The 14068-nt window shown below is 36.4% G+C and overlaps 1 protein-coding gene across 5 annotated transcripts; it reads right to left on the bottom strand.

The window, feature by feature from the left end:
* Positions 1–155: 155 nt before the first annotated feature.
* plekhm2 (pleckstrin homology domain containing, family M (with RUN domain) member 2) lies at positions 156–13456 on the bottom strand. 5 transcript variants are annotated; one of them, XM_051880374.1, is made up of 21 exons: positions 13321–13456; positions 12338–12444; positions 12132–12241; positions 11848–11947; positions 11654–11741; positions 10794–10968; positions 10298–10357; positions 9061–9331; positions 7718–8497; positions 7526–7595; positions 7367–7390; positions 6326–6416; positions 6168–6232; positions 6003–6091; positions 5784–5916; positions 4958–5148; positions 4801–4866; positions 3022–3181; positions 2522–2701; positions 2177–2293; positions 156–1856 (listed from the first exon to the last, which is right to left on the bottom strand). In XM_051880374.1, exons 1-21 carry the CDS (start codon positions 13378–13380, stop codon positions 1719–1721), a joined length of 3075 nt encoding a protein of 1024 aa, XP_051736334.1. In that variant the 5' UTR covers positions 13381–13456; the 3' UTR covers positions 156–1718. The 5 variants fall into 5 exon arrangements, with proteins under 5 accessions (XP_051736334.1, XP_051736335.1, XP_051736337.1 ...); XM_051880375.1 differs by lacking the exon at positions 7367–7390; XM_051880377.1 differs by lacking the exon at positions 10298–10357.
* Between the last annotated feature and the right edge of the window lie 612 nt (positions 13457–14068).

The raw sequence follows: 14068 nt of genomic DNA, 5'->3' as shown, positions 1-14068 counted from the left end.
GGATTGTTTGTCTAATTTAAAAAAAAAAAAAAAAAAAAGTTATTCTAATTTCTCTGAGGGTCTTGTGTTTTTCTATACAATATTCAGTTATTGACCAAAAGATTTGACCCCTTTCAATGTCAGCGTCATTACAAATGCAGATATATTATTCATACTTTTTCCCCATTTAAAAAAGTCATTTTTATTTATATTTATCATATTAATGACATCTTCCAAAATGTACATGCAGCATTTAGTGTATTTGAGACATTAGAGTGTTAGAACAACAACTGACTACTGTTGGTCACTCCCATTAAAAAAAATTAAAAAAATAAAGAACTAAAAGTTTTAAAAAAAATAATAAAAAATAAACAAAACAAACAAACAAAAAAAAAAAAAAAACCATAAAACCACAATTCAATTGTTAATGAACAACTGTATTCCATCATTGTCCAGCAATGTATTATTTAAAATCACTGTTGACTGGAACAAACTTCAACATACCTGAGATTCTGCTTCTGTTTCCATTCATCACAGTCTGGCAAAGATCCACATACTCAAGTTTACTCAAGTTTGCTTTCTTTAAAATCACTCTACATTCTTAAAACAACTTTACAGTGTCACTGAACATGGTATATTATATCTAATGTACCAGTGAGAAAGGAACTGGGAATGGCTTTGATATTTAAGATAAAACACCTTTCGAAGAGTGTGACTTTAAACAAATGCCTGATTGATTGTATTCAACTGTGAACAAAAATAAAAAAATAAATGCATTTTTCTCAAACCCGATAAAGTTGTGCTGTGAATGCTTATGTATGATCGTAAATCCTTTTAACGGCATGATAAAAAAAAAAAAAAAAAAAAAAAAAACACTTTTCTTTCAACAAAAGTACAAACAGAAACACCAACAAACGTGTAATTCTGAACCTTGTGCAATTCTGCTGTAATTGACTCCTTCCACTTTAGTTGCATGAGCATTAATAACTTAAACGACATACTAGAATCATATGATCCCTAATACAGTATCTCAATACCACCTGATTCTAACAAATTACTTCAGTCCATTTTAACAGCGGTGACATGCTGGTACCTCACCAGTGTTAGCAGATTGATATTAGATATCTAAAAATTAAATCCAGACCAATTCCCCCCATTTCTTTCTGTGTTTTGAGTGTCAGTGCCAAGCCGCCATGCAAACCGTTATACTTTCAAATGGTTCTCTTAAAGCAGCCAAATAATATCAATGGTGTAAACATAACTAAAATTCTCTTTCGCAAGAGCTCACCAAGCAGTTTGTACCTCTTTATATAGTTCAGGCATGAACAGTATCTGTCCATAGACTTTATACAAGGAAGAAAGGCGTATTTAGAAAAAAAAAAAAAACCTTTGACTATGTATTTACACTCTTTATAGTCCAAACACAATGTAATGGTAGAGAACTGCTAGATCTCAGAGTGTCTTTTTGATTTCCTGTTGCAGACTTCCATTTGTAAAAGCCAAAGCCTTAATCTTAACTCCTTAAATATTTGTGCAAGGCAAGTGTAAACAAGGTCATCAGGCCTTATTACCGGTACTTTAATATTATACGAGCCAACATTGTTCAATATTGTCTCTGGTCTGGAGAGCTCACCGAGTCTGCTTGTACCTACTGTACGTAAACAGTAGGTTTGCTGGTGAGCCGACTTCCCAGTGTTGTCCTATCCAATCCTGGGTTCACTGTAGTGATGTAAAGGTCGTCAGCACCACGGTTCTCTCTCTGATCGACCTCTGTGTAGGCTGTCACTCCTCTGCCAGGCGCTTTTCATCAGCTCCAGCGCCTCCCCGCACCTCTTCTGCACCGACGGGTCTAACACCAGCTTACGAGGTAGAGACACCTGGACAAACGTGTAGAAATTCAGGCTGTTAATCAATGAAATAAATGAATAATTAAATAAAAATAAAAAGTGTATACTTTCAAATGTAATTTATTCCTGTTATGGCAAGCTGAATTTTCAGCAGCCATTACTCAAGTCTTCAGAGTCACATGATCCCTCAGAAATCATTCTAATATGCTGATTTGCTGCTTAAGAAACATTTTTTATAATTATTATAAACATTTCTTATTTTTATTAAAAAATTGAAGTGCTGCTTAATATTTCAGGATTTATTTGAAATAGAAATCTTTTGTAACACAAAAAGTTTGTGGTTTCTTCACCTGATAAACAGCAGTCCAAGCTTGGCTCAATTCTGCTAGTAGCCGATCTCGTTCCTCACATCCGCTAAAATACAAAACCCAGGGAGGGAGAAAGTGAGCGCGGTCTTCTGCAAATTCCTGCAGAGAGGCACAAAGGGTGAGGAATTCACAAGTTAAAAAAAAGTCAGTGAATCACAAAAGATTTCACATTCATAAGCTAATGTGATTCATAATGACAAGCACACATTTCCTCAATCGGTACAAAAAAAGATCTAAGAACAATCTATTTGTAGATGTGAAACTACAAACAGCAAACATCTGTTCACAGAGACATCTTATGCAAAACAATCTACATGGAAGTCTTACAATGACACAGTATTCTTTATCGTCCTCCAGGCAAACAGCTGTGACATCGTTCAGATCAGCTCCTCCTAGAGAACGGAAAAAACTGGTCTGGCAATCCTGGTGACACGTGAGCAACTTCCTGTCTGTGAGCACAAGGCAACATGGAATACAGGGTGCAGGAGCTACTCCTTGTGGAATAATCTGAGAAACAAAAATATACAAAATGTATTGGTCAACATATGGGGAATTCTGGTTAACTCTGGCAGGCTGGCTTAAGAAAACATATAAAACATCAACTAAAATGCAAATGCATGTCTGGAACTGATGAGGAACAATAACACATTGTCATGAGGCGAATCTGAAAGCATTTCAAATACAAATGCATGAATGGAAAGAAGTCTGTGCATTTAGTCACACTTCCCAAAAAATGCAAAGAGATCTCGTCTCCAGAATGCATAAATTAAGAACTTCAGGGAAAATGCATCCAGAAAAAAAGGTTAATGTGTGTGATGTTGGCTCACCCCTTTAGAGACAGACTGGCAGAGAAGCTGCATCCAGTCGGCCATTTCCAGTTCGTTTTCTGCACTGAGCTCTAATGGAGGGCGTTCCGTCAGGATCACCTGAAATGCATGAGGCTTCTCCGTGCTGTTTGAACGCCTGCAGCCTCCACAGTGCCCTCCCCTACAACAGAAACACAATCACACGAAAATTTAAATACTTTTAAGTGGCTATATTTTATTGATAATGATATATTTATTTATTTCATATTGGTATTTATAAATTGCCAAGAGTGAAATCTATGAACTGGAACACAGTACTGAGAGTAACTGATTACATGTAATCTGGATTACGTAATCAGATTAAGTAAATGTAATTAGATTATATTACATTTTAAAATACTTGTAATCAGACTACAGTTACTTTTTTATAGATTACATGTTATTCTCACATTGGCAGTATTTATTTATAATTCGTTGATTCTCCATACTACTTCTTTTTTATCTTTTAAATTTTCTTTTCTAAAAAAAGCCTACTGCTTATATACATTCAGAAGGTTGCATAGACCAGCCACGGAGCGCCAAAGTCACATGATTTCAGTAAACAACGCTTTGTTACGTCATAAGTGTTCCGAAATTTCTATGGTTCATGTGACACTGGCGGTTTGATACATGCTCCGAACCACTGATTCGAAACAAAAGATTCATAAAGCTTCAAAGCTTCATGAAGCAGTGTTTTGAAATCGCCCATCACTACATATTGTTGAATAAAGTTGTTATTTTGTTTTTTTTGGCGCACAAAAAGCATTGCTTTATAATATTAAGGTTAAACCACCGTACTCACATGAACTGTTTTAAATATGTCTTTAGTAGCTTTCTGGGCATTGAAAAAGGAAATTAACTTGCTGGCAATGGAGGCCTCACTGAGCCATCGGATTTTATCAAAAATATTTTAATTTGTGTTCTGAAGATGAACGAAGGTCTTACGGGTGTGGAACAACATGAGGGTGAGTAATTAATGACAGAATTTTCATTTTTGGGTGAGATAACCTTTAAGAATTGTTTTCTCAACATTGCATATCTAATCAGCTAGTGACAAACACATTAATTATTATTGTAATTTATCACTCAGTGAGTCATTTAACCATGTATTACTGTCTCTGGAAGGTTTTTATCTTCCAAACACATTAAAATGTACAAATTCACATCATTTAATATTTGCAACTTTTTTGTCAGCTGTTCACTTGTTATTTACTTGATGTATCCCCTAAGATTTTAAGTTAATAAATCAAGTTAATAATAAAATTAAGTCAATAGTAATATGATAAATAAAATTAAGTTAATTGTTCTCTGATGTCGGTTATAGGTCACATGACATGAAGGTAAACAAATAAAAAAATTTTTTTTAATATTTTTTTAGTAAGGGTTCTATTTTGATTGCTTTTATTTTAAAATTATTTTTTTTTAATTTTAAGTTTTTATGATTTAATTACTTAATACCTTTTATTAATGTATTATTTAATGCACTTCATGTTGTTGATAACGAACAATGGAATACATTTTCGTTCTCTGTATTTTGATATCAATATGGTATATAGACTATCCTATTCCAATCAATGTGATAAACAAGTTAGGCGATGTCTAAAGGTAATCAAAAAGTAGTCTGATTATTTTACCTTAAATACGTAATCTAATGGACTATGTTACTAACTAAAAAATTTTGTCATGTAAATTGGAAACAGTAACCGACTACAATTTGTAAGACATCTACCCAGCACTGCTGGAACAACAGCGAAAGCTTACCCCATGGTAACAGACATCAAAGGCGTAACATCTGTTCTCTCTGCATACTGATACAGGATGCCATTGCTGCCAGGTAAACAGTAGATTAAGATTCAGTACACATGAACAGCTTGCAGAAGCGCTGTCAAATAGTTTAAAGCGCCAAACCCTTTTGTACCTGAGAACCAAGTAACAGCTTTTCCACACTTCCTTCCCCAAATAAGAGTTCCCGGCTCGGTACAACAGTGGCCCCTCTTTAGTACTGCTGGATTCTCTGGATCCGGATGGAGATGTAGGTGAAGCCACTGTCACATCCATGGGGTCCTCCCAGTGAACCAGAGAATACAGCCGGATACTCATCTCCGACAACTACTCAAACACAGTTAGCACAAAATCAGCAAGATAAGTCCTAGCATGTGCATTTAGTTAGCTATTTGATGTGCCAAGCAAAGATGCAAAATGATTTTCTTTCTTTTTGAAATGTAATAATTCATGCATTAAAAATGGTAAATATATTGTGTAATAATAATAATAATAATAATAATAATAATAATAATTATGGAAGCTCTTTGAACTCCCTTACAAATCATATCAGTCCAAAAAATGTGCTATAATTATGACAAAGCTGCTTGTGAATTTTTTATAAACAGAAACTAGGAAACAAAGAGAAACTATAATTATCGAGGAGGGATAAATAATTAAATTCATTCACTCTTGGATGTTCTTTTAGCATTTTAATCATGTAAGATTAAATGTAAAAATTAAATTAATAATATAAGTTCTATTAATGATAATAACAATAAAAATATACTCATTTGAATAATTTTAAGTCATCCTGCATTCCCTCCTAGTTGAGGCCTCCTAGTTGAGAACCACTGGTCTAAACCGTACGATCATTATCAATACTTTAATTGTTATAGGAAGAATCAGCATGAAGAACTAAGAATATCAAAGTGAGCCACTGTCTCATGCATTATTCAGGATGATAGATCTTCTCCATTTACCTCACAGTGAGTCTCTTGGCATACAAACTTAGAAAGAGCAAGTTTCTCCATTGTGGCGTCAGTGAGAACAGAAGGGTAGGGAGGTTCCCTACAGCCGTTTTCCAAGGCTGCCTTGAGCACAGTCAGGAACCAGCTGAGGAGAGAACATGAAGAGATATTCTTCAAAGACTTGCATACTAATTAACCTCACAGGGATGTGCTTCAATTTAAAAAACTCACACAGTCAGAGATGAGTCGGCTGTGTCCAGCAGGAACTGCCGTCTTCTGTTAGTGCACACCAGAGTGATAGTCTGCTGGTGAAGTCCCACCTAAGGCACAAACAAGGGCTCTAATCTCTCTGCAGCATGTCAAATTGATCATTTAGGCTTCAGGTTGTTTACTCACAGAGATGTAGTCAAGCTCATTATAAGACACTGCATCCTCAACACTATAAGGCTTCTCTGCTGCCCCTGAAAAAAAACGGGACACAACAACAAATGTAAACAAGAGCTTTTGCAGATGTTCCTAGCAATGTCCTGCTCTTCCACTGAAGGTTTGCTGACCTTTACGCAAGAGGTAAATGTAGCAGTCTGTCAACAGCAGATACAGGGGCTGTAAATCTCCTTCCATGTGGCCTGTGCTCATTCTCACCATCTGAAATAAATGTACAAATACAAACAATCAATAGGATAGAATCATTTTACATTTTATTAATGTCTGTGTTATTCATATTACACATTAATAGAGGCATACAATAGCATGTTTAATTACAGGTAGGTCAATTATATTTGAAGTAGGGCCTTGTTTACTGGTATTATTTCCCAGATTTCATTCATTCATTTCAAGAGAGTCTCTTATTTCAGGACTATATACATTACCTACTACATAAACACGAAACCATTCACCACAAACTCTTTCGAAATATTAAAATGTGTGCATATCACTACAAAGGTGATGTTTTAGGCGGCATATTTGCTCATACTTGTATTACTTTGGATATGCATGATTAATATGATTGTATGTTTATGTCATAACCAAATTTTTCAATAAACCATTGTACATGTACACTTTTATTCAAAAGTTTGTTTTTAAAAGAAATTAATATTTTTAATTAATTGCTTTTTTCATAGAGGGCACATTAAACTGATGAAAAGTGATATTAAAGACATTTATAATGTTACAAAAGATTTAAATTTAAAAAAAAAATGCTGTACTCATCAACTCATCAAAAAAATCCTGAAAAAAAAAAAAAAAATGTATCATGGTTTCCACAAAATATTAAGTAGCACAACCATTTTCAACATTGATAATATTAAGAAATGCTTCTTGAGCAAAAAATCAGTATATTAAAGGATCATGTGATACTGAAGACTGGAATAATGGCTGCTGAAAATTCAGCTTTATCATCACAGGAATATATTATATTTTAAAATACATTAAAACAGAAAACAGTTCTCTTAAATTGTAATAATATTTCATATTACTGTTTTTTTTTGTTTGTTTGTTTGTTTAAATAAATGCAGACTTGTTGAGCATAAGAGACCTCTTTCAAAAACTTTTGCCAACACAAACTTTTGAACGGTAGTGTATATATGTGTATATACCTTGTTTGATTTTTCCATCTGACTCTGGGGGTCACAAATGTCATAGAATGTTTTAGTAAATGGGCAAAATGAGGAAATGTGGCCAAGATATCTTGCACTAGTAAGCTGCAGCATGGACACAAAGTAAAACTGTAATTACATAGATATCCATTTGTTTACCTTAAAGAGCTGTTCTTCATTCTCCCTGAAAACGTGAATCATGAGCAGCAGCAAGTGATTATTATCCACCCTGTACAACAAACAAAAACAAATAACTTAACCTCATAATACATCACACATTGTGTCATTATTAGAGCTATTCTAAGCCTAAAATCTCATTGATTAAAAGATAACCACAGTTTACAATCTCACTTAAACTCTGCAGCATGGGAGCTTTGTATTGCACGGTCTTTATCCTCCTCCTGCTCTTCTTCTGCTTTACTTTGTTTCTCCTGAGCTGATGCCTCTACGGGGATGGACTGATCCTGCCCTGCAGCTGGTGTCTCTGCTTCTCCCTCATCTTCATCGCCACCAGGAACATCCTGCGGCTCGCCATTCCCTGCAGAGTCATTGTGCCCACCACACGAGGCAGCAGGGTCTGGACTCTGGGAGGTAAAGCAGTAGAAGTCTGCAGGTGGCAGGGGGGCCTGCAGGAAGCTACGGTTTGGGTCTGGAGGTTCACCACCTGAGTCCTCTCGAAAGGGCCGCTGATGGGGAGGTCCGTCGTGACTAGTGCATATCCCATCCACTCCCTCCTCACCTTCACGTGGTTGCCAGCTGTCTCCATCCAGAGAACCGTTCAGCCTGTCCATGACGTCACGGAGGGGTTGGCCCACACTGTCCATAGAAGTGTCCGTCATTTCAGGAAGCCTCAGTCCAGCCTCCGGGTCTTCGTCTTCTCCTTCTTGTCTCCCATTCCTCATGGACTCTGTCCCAGGACCATCTGGCCCCTCAGGAGGACCCCGACTGTCCACGTTAAGCTTGTCTACGTTAAGCTTGTCTACTATAATGTCTCTCTCAACCACTATCTGAAGGCTTTCCTCAGTGTCAGCCGTGTCTGGAGAAATGACATTCTGCTCACTGCTCACAGACACAGAGTCTGTCGACCCTCTTCCTCGTCGTTTCTTACCAGGCCTTCTGCGCCTTGCCATTCTGTCACACAAAGATATATTTATGAAAACAAAACAAGCAAATCATCAGTTCCTCTACCTAATGTTAAACCTATTTAGCATAGTGTCAATGTAAAATAAGTACAATATATTTAAATATGTTTAAAGGTGAAGCGTGTCACTTCTGTGGCATTAGTAGTACCAAATATTATTGCAAAAATCATTTTCCATTGACATCCATTCAAAAGTGTCCATTTATTCTGATTAAATAAAATATTAAATTAGTTATGTTATGCCAGCGACCCGTTTTGGAGGGCTCTCCAAAAAAATATGGAATATGGATTTTTCACCATATTACAGCCTTACTTGACAAGGCAAGCTCACATCACTGGTCAAGCCACAAACTCTCAAACTGCTCAAAAAATTTTTTTTCAAAAATGTGTTTACAGTCTTTGGGAAGTTAACCATAAATGGTTTACTTATAGTTGCATTAAACTAAAAGACATTATTGTAATACAAAATAACACACTTCACCCATTCAACAAATAATGTGTGATTTCCCACTACTATAATCCTACACCATTAGCTCTAATGCTCAAGACACACCTAATGACTTCCAGCTCAGTGTTGGTGATCTCAGCATCTTCTCCTGTTGTGGAAGCTTGACGGCTAGCCACGTGCACCGGGGTGACATCAGCGGAAGTGTTAGTGTCCGAGTCCTCATTGAAGGGATTGTGCCGAAACGTAGGGCTTCGAGACAGAGACATGGTCCTGATGGTGCCTGCAGAGGCCCTGATCACCACACAGTCACTGACAACAGTCTGAGGGTCCGATCCTGAGGAACGGGGCCCACTGACTGGATCGGTCAAGTCTCCCTCTGTTAGAAAACGACAAGAAGCGAAACCATCTTAAACATACAGGTTTTAGTAACTCATATTAGGGGTGTTAGGCAGAAAAAACAGCTACTGAATCATGAGGAATGCACAGAGACATACAACAAACAGAAGTTGTTTTGAAAAACAAACTTAGCTTTCCAGCTACTTCCATCTTATCCTTTTATTTATCTAAAAATTATGGGAAAATAATCACAAATGGTGCAAATTATTAAACCACCTGTAAATAAACATTTTTGCTGTTAATTTGCCTCATACATATATACATATAATGCAGTACTGAAGACACATGTACTGGAGCTCTTGCAATGGTTCTGACTATTCTGACTGTTTATTTTAGAAAGAGGATGGAATATAATTTGATGTTAAAACTGCTTCATTAAGTGTTATAATAGTATATAAATTGTATTTTTTTTTTTTTTTTTAAATGAATATACTATTAAATAATTTAATATCATGCAAGCAAAAACTTGGTTTACATTTAAAAGACTGCTATTTGGCCTGCTATTATGGTCAGCATATCATAATCATTAACTTATGACTGATATTTGCCATTGAATTTAAAGCTTTGGAAGCAGCTGGTTGAAATCCAAGCAGCAAACATGCAAACCAGCTGCCACACTGCTGCAGGTGCGATGGCAGAAAATGCAATTCATCAACAGAGAGCGAGTTTCAGCTGCATCAGGCACTGTGTATGTTTTAGTATCATCCCAAAAAGCCCTGCATCAGCGAAGGGTTGGATTCTGTTTAGTCTAATATAGACCATGGGCACCAGCAACCAGTCTATGAAATCATCACAAGTACATTGTCTATAACAGCCTCTGCACATGAAGAAACAAACGTGCACTGAGTGATACAGACATGCGCAATGCTGGTTAGTAGGTTTTGAAGGATGGATTGCATGGGGTTGCAAACGTTAGATTGGGGAGGGGGAAATAACCACGTCCCACCTTCCCAGTCTGCACTCGGCAGTGACTGCAACACAGGGAAGATGTCACCAAAATCATAATCTAAAAAAGGAGAAATAAGACTCATCAATAGGCAGGAAAGGATGATGAAGTGAATGAAAGAAAAACAGAAACTGTAAGAGAACAAAAGTGTATGTGAAACTTGGCATATCAGGAACTAATAAAAACTGAATGAGACATTGTGACATAATGAACTGTGAAATGTGTCACTAAATTAAATGAAAGCATTAATGTGTGATGATCATGTAAGTTCACAGATTACTGAACACTCACTGTCCTCATCTTTTATATAAATAAACTTTAACAAAGTCATCTTGGTGCAGAATAATGAATTATATCAAGGGAAATATGCCAATTTGTAAAAGAAAGAAGAAAATAGAAAGACAATATAATAAAGTGTGAAAAGAAGATACAGAAGTTGGAATAGTAACAGACACAGAGGGAGAAAAAGATGGACAATTGAATTCGGGCAGCTCACCTTCACTGGATGGGGCAATGGCGCTATCGTCCCACTCAAGGTTAGTGGAGGTGAGGGAAGTGAACGAGTGCAATGACAGGCTATCAGAGCTTGGTAACCTCTCCTCAAAATCCAACAGATTCTGAGGTTTGTAGTATTCTGGCATGTAAGGAGCAACATCCAGGTATGGCACATCCTGTTACCAAATAAAAAAAAATAAGCATTATTAGGCCATGGAGATATCGAAACATTCAGTCATGGAAGATATTGTATGGTATAAGATTAGTAGTAGTAATGGAAGAGTGGGTAATTAAAAGGGTAACTGACGTTAAATATGTATAAAGTGTATATGGAGTTCACCTAAAACTATTTTAAATAATTTTTACAAATATAATTATTACCACTTCAAATTGAGAGACAACATGATATATACATATTTATATATATACAAATAAATAAATAAATAAATATTATATATAGATATATATCCTCCTGGGACCCAGGAATAGACTCTTGTCCTCTGTCCTTCCCAAATGTTTGGAAGTTTCACCATGACAACAACTGCTCCTTGGTCTGACATTAATTTAGTGATCAAATTTAGCACTATATATATATATATCATTATTTGTTATACTGCAGTGCTATTTAAAAATTAACTATTGAAGGAATAAGAGTGATAAAAAGGTTTAAAAAAAAAAAAAAAAAAAAAACCTTTCTGACCTGTCAGAGCACCTAAATGATACACTTTATCATATTTTGAAACAGCTTGTAAAGAGCAGTCAGTTGTTTGGCACTAAACTGTATTACATGTGATGTGTCCTGTATTAGACACTTCAGGTCTAGGACATACAGTGGAACAGCCAATCAGTAAAAAGCAATACCAGTTCGAGGTCAAATCGGATGAACTCCAGCCCAGAGACAAGTGTAAGAAACAGAGTGAGATGATCATGACTGCAAACCAAAGCGTTTCTGTAAAGGAGGAAACCACAAAAATCAGATGACTGCTTAAAGGAAGCACTTACATGATGTGAAACCAGAGAAAAACAATGATACCTATCATCTCAAAGTCACTCACTTGTAATAGTATTTCTGAAGCAGTCCTTGATTCTCTTGAAAAAGTCGGAGGTAGCTTTCTAAAGAACTTTCACTGAGTGCCAAGTAGAGCCAGGCACGACCTGCAGAACAACAACACAGCAGTCATAGTTAACTATATGAAACAAGGCCACACAGTGCCACAATATTCAACATCTGAATATATCTGCAAAAAATAATACTGACCCAATACATTTGAACAGTAGTGTACTTTAAAACCATTATAAAGCACATCACAGAGTCAGGCGGTAAAGGTTTTGGTCTTACTTCTGCCAAGATTGGTAGCTATGTGCTGGAGTTCGTCAATCTGTCTGACGGCCTCTCGCCGTGTGAAGTGTAATACGAGGACCCAGTAACCTGATGAGATGTCCTGCAGCCTTTAAATCATAAAGAAAAGAGAAGAACCGGTGTACTTTCAAATGTCCACTTAATAAGTGTTTGAATTTTTAAAGGCTTTGACCTTTATGTCTAACCCATAAAGCAGAGCATGATCCAGGTGTTCACACAACCGCTGAAGAACCCGGTCGTGATTCCTGATGGCTGGCGTCTCATCCTCACAGGCGGCAAAGTAACTCTGCAACTGCGGATCAAATGTTACAGAAGTGTTAAAGAATGATCACGTAAACATGAATAAAAAAAATGATTGTTCTGTCTGGTAAGTTTCTGAAGTGCACACAGCCATGACATTCCAATCAATCCTTTTCATTCTGGATGAACAACCTAAGATGAGAAATGCACTTTTTTTTTTTTTTTTTTAGAATTCACCATTCTGTGATTAACTGATGGAAGTGGAGCTTTATGTTTGTAAGTCCATCAAAAATCCATGAGAAAGTACTAATACCAAGCACCTGATGAGCTAATATCCGAATGACTAAGTCAAAAAAACAGCAGAGTGTATAAGCCGATTGAATCACAGGTGCAAAAGACCAAAAAATAAAGTTGCAAACAGCAAAGGTTCAATAAGTTTATACAGAACAAAAAGACAGGATGACCTGAGATGGTCCCATAAAATAAGCAGCAAGCTCTGTTTGTCCTATTAATAGGATCTCATTTGATCACAGGACTTGTTTACAGGGGCATCCTGTCACCCTTTTGATGTGTCTATGATGCACAAGTGTTTACTTCACTGAAGCCTAAAATGAATTTATCCCTTTCATGTAATTTTACTAATAAGCAGGTATTAACTACGCTATAAGTACACAATATAAACTAGAAAAATCAATCTAGTGCAGCGACAGTTGACTGGCTAACCTGGTATTCATTAAACATTGACTTGGAAACACTGGATGTTATTCTTAAGATGTCAAGGCGTTTGTCTTCATCAAAACACAACAGGAGGGGGAGGGAGGCCCAACTATTTTGATAGCGTTAACATCAAAAACCTCAAACTAACCTTCGAATTATAATCTAGAGAAGGTCGATATATATCCTCGCTGCATGTATAGAGGTTTCTTACCTTCTTGACGGAAAGAGAGATGTTTTCGAGGATCCTGTCTTTGACTTTGAGTTGATCCATGTCTGGCTCTGCTACGGGTGTCAGCTGACGCGCGCTCCCGACTCGGTTTGTGTTCACAGGCCACGAGCTGTTTAGTGATGACGTTATTTTGTAGTTTTTGCGGTTTCGTTTTATGTAATATAAGGTCTGTGGTTAACATTACTTGAAGAGACTTTCGAGTTTTATTCTACAACATAAATTACACGCGGTCATACTTCAAATTTGAATTTTGATACAGCAGTTTGTTTTAAAAAACTAGCAAGGACTACAAATTCTGTCGGTTAAATTATACGTCATTAGTCAAGCACGTAATCACACATTCTTGTCTTGTACGTCTCTTATTGCATTAACAAAACAGATAAAATGACCAATTTAGATTAAAATCACATATAACAGTTTGTCTCCAAGAAATCTGACTATCGAAGACTACTTACATTTAGATGTAATCATTTAGCAGACGCTTTTATCCAACGCGACTTAAAAATGAGAAATATTTTATCCAAGACAGGAGGATTGTGTAGATTTGTATATTATTCCTTATATTCACATAACAAATCATTCGAAGAAATGATTTTTTTATTATATGGATAACAAAAAATTGAACTGTTCTCGCAAACAGATGTGAAGGTGGCCCTGAGGTACAAAACTGACACCGTAGAGCATACACTTTATGCAATAGGAAAAAAAACAAGGGTGTCAATGATGTACA

This window comes from Ctenopharyngodon idella, chromosome 22 (genome assembly GCF_019924925.1).
Source record: "Ctenopharyngodon idella isolate HZGC_01 chromosome 22, HZGC01, whole genome shotgun sequence".
Lineage (NCBI taxonomy): Eukaryota > Metazoa > Chordata > Actinopteri > Cypriniformes > Xenocyprididae > Ctenopharyngodon > Ctenopharyngodon idella.
Note: the sequence above shows the minus strand (reverse complement) of the source record. Positions and strands in the feature narration are given on the sequence as shown.

Excerpts from the sequence above, each read along its gene's own strand:
- plekhm2 (XM_051880374.1), bottom strand. The coding sequence starts at position 13,380 with ATGGATCAACTCAAAGTCAAAGACAGGATCCTCGAAAACATCTCTCTT. Across the intron at positions 6,233-6,325 it reads CATTTACCTCTTGCGTAAAG|GGGCAGCAGAGAAGCCTTAT; the intron begins GTCAGCAAACCT and ends GTTTTTTTTCAG. Across the intron at positions 4,867-4,957 it reads AGCTGTTACTTGGTTCTCAG|CAATGGCATCCTGTATCAGT; the intron begins GTACAAAAGGGT and ends TTTACCTGGCAG.